The 2,379-nt window shown below is 39.7% G+C and overlaps 1 protein-coding gene across 1 annotated transcript; it reads right to left on the bottom strand.

Annotated features, from left to right (window-relative positions):
- Positions 1-1,474: 1,474 nt before the first annotated feature.
- LOC122069216 (protein RETICULATA-RELATED 3, chloroplastic-like) lies at positions 1,475-2,126 on the bottom strand. Its single transcript, XM_042633177.1, is given in 2 exon segments — positions 1,475-1,532; positions 1,534-2,126. Coding segments are annotated over 2 exon segments (651 nt in total).
- Between the last annotated feature and the right edge of the window lie 253 nt (positions 2,127-2,379).

The following is a 2,379-nucleotide window of genomic DNA, read 5'->3' on the forward strand; positions in this document are numbered from 1 at the left end:
CATTCTTCATCCCACATTGGGAAAATCACAAGGGGTTGATTCGATCGCATTTTTCATAAATCTAAGGTCCCATATTGTGATTCTAACATAGATCTAGGATCGATTCAAAGTTTTAAGCTTGGATTTTACCTCTTTGCTCAAGAACACTTCAAAAACCCCAAATTCCTTCTCTAACTCAAGTGATCATCAAATGCCTCTTAAATCTTACAATTTCTTCTTTTAAAACCTTTAAAAACAACATGTATTTCCTTCATTAAACCTTAGATTCATCATCTCAATTGGGATTAACAAGATCTAAAGGATTCCTACCCAAATCGAAGGGTTTCACTTAGGGTTTCTTGGGGGTTTGAGAAATATCGCTTTTACTCACCTCAAATCATAGATCCCAAGGTGAGGATCACTTTTATGGTGTTGAATTCAAAAGAACTAACCCCAGCGATGCATAACGAGCATCTTCTTCCCCTTTTCTTCCTTCTCCTTCCCTTCTCTTTCCTTCATTTCTCTCTCTTCTTTACTTTTCTCACCCACCTTGTAAGGCAATAAATGAGGGCAAAGAAAAGTAATAAATGTTATTTATACATGAGTCAAAATATCTAATGACCAAAGTGGTAGGCCACACTGGTGAGTCCGCACCTGTGACCACCCACTAGTCGGTCGAAACTTAGCCAATTAATTTGGGATCTCAACGGGACTCAGCCCTGACACGTATTTCATTCTCGATAATTGATTAGAATACGTATTCAACATAAATCATGGCTACGTACTTTTATTGTGTGTACATGGTCTGGTGATACGTGCAAGTGCACGGCTTGGGCACATGGACTTCACTAGGCACCAACTCCAACTCATCTGGACAACTCGAGTTTAGAGTCACCCTTGCCATCATGTTCTATATGATACTCGACTCAGCTCGCTCGAGTTCAGGTCCTGCAAGACCAAACCAAACCAACAGGGTAATTAGACTGGGTTTAGATGTAGGGTATCACAGAACTCTCTTATTTCATCTATGCACAAAAATCCTCTACAAGAAGGCATTGAGTGGTAGTGAGCATCCGACCACTGAGGTGCATGCCAGTGCCCTCCTAGCTATTTGATCCTCATTGTCACTCATTGTCAACTGCAAAGGATTTGAGTCCCTTGCCTATCACTTTCTGTGTTTACAAAGAATTTCTAATTACCCTAAAAACTCCCATATCACAATAATTTGTAGGGAAACAAAAAGAAACAAAATTTTTTCCTTTAGATAAAAAAAAAAAAGAGGAATTATCACTCCCCTCCCCTGAACTATAGCTAAATATCAAGTTCCCCAATGTTTTTGCAAATATTACACTCCCCTTACCCCAAAATGAAAAGATTCTATCAATCATGCTAGGACGTTTAAGATTGCTGTTAAGTTTGCAATATTTTTTTATAATGACCAAAATACCCCCATCCCTTTAGACAATACATTATACAAAAACCCTTTTCATCTTTTTCATCTCACATCGGTATTTCCACTTTTTTGTGCTCCCATCAACCTTGCCAACACCACATGAAACTCCACCAAGAACATTATTCAAACACCTCAAAACCACCATCGAGCTCTTAAAAGCCACAAGAGGCAGCCCTTTCGAGACAAAAAACTCAATCCCATTCAATGTCTGGTACCTAAAATTACTACTCAAACCCTTATAAAGCACCCAAGTAAAAGCATTCAGCAATGTCGGAGGAGTCTTATTTGGCATCTTAGAGCTTGGATCCATCTTCTTCCTCAACTTAATCAACCCATTGGAAAGTGTTGTCCCAACGAGTCCAGCAATGAACCCTACAGCAGCAAAAATTGTTCCTTTATAAACAAAAGTCCCTAACCGATCGAGAACACTATAAGGTCCTAATTCAAACATGTGGCTCTGCGGGTAACTCGTGAAGATCACAGGGAGACTAGATGAAGAAGATGACATTGTAGGTGCTAATAGATACATAAGAACAAAATTGAGAATCGATCTGAAGACGAGAGTGGAGAACATGAAATCAAGTTCATTGAGACCGAAGTTGGTCCGAGACGCCATGTTTCCAAGAACGCAAGAAGTAACACCAACTAACTCCTCCACTAAAGCCTTGAAGGGAAACTGCGGCCGAGACGCCATGTCTCCAAATGAAAGAGATGAAAAGGGGTTTTTGTATAATGTGTTGTCTAAAGGGATGGTGGTATTTCGATCATTATAAGAAAAGATTGTAGACTTAACAGCAATCTTGTCTCGTCAATAACATCATGCGAGTCCTCTTTTGGAATGTGTGAGGATTTAAGAAAGTTGTGTCCCGCACAACTTTACGTGTTTTAGTGAAGGAGAATCTTCCAGATGTTATTTGTTTGGCTGAGCCTAAGGTGGAGTCCTCGCA

Source organism: Macadamia integrifolia, unplaced genomic scaffold (genome assembly GCF_013358625.1).
Source record: "Macadamia integrifolia cultivar HAES 741 unplaced genomic scaffold, SCU_Mint_v3 scaffold558, whole genome shotgun sequence".
NCBI classification, from domain to species: Eukaryota; Viridiplantae; Streptophyta; class Magnoliopsida; order Proteales; family Proteaceae; genus Macadamia; species Macadamia integrifolia.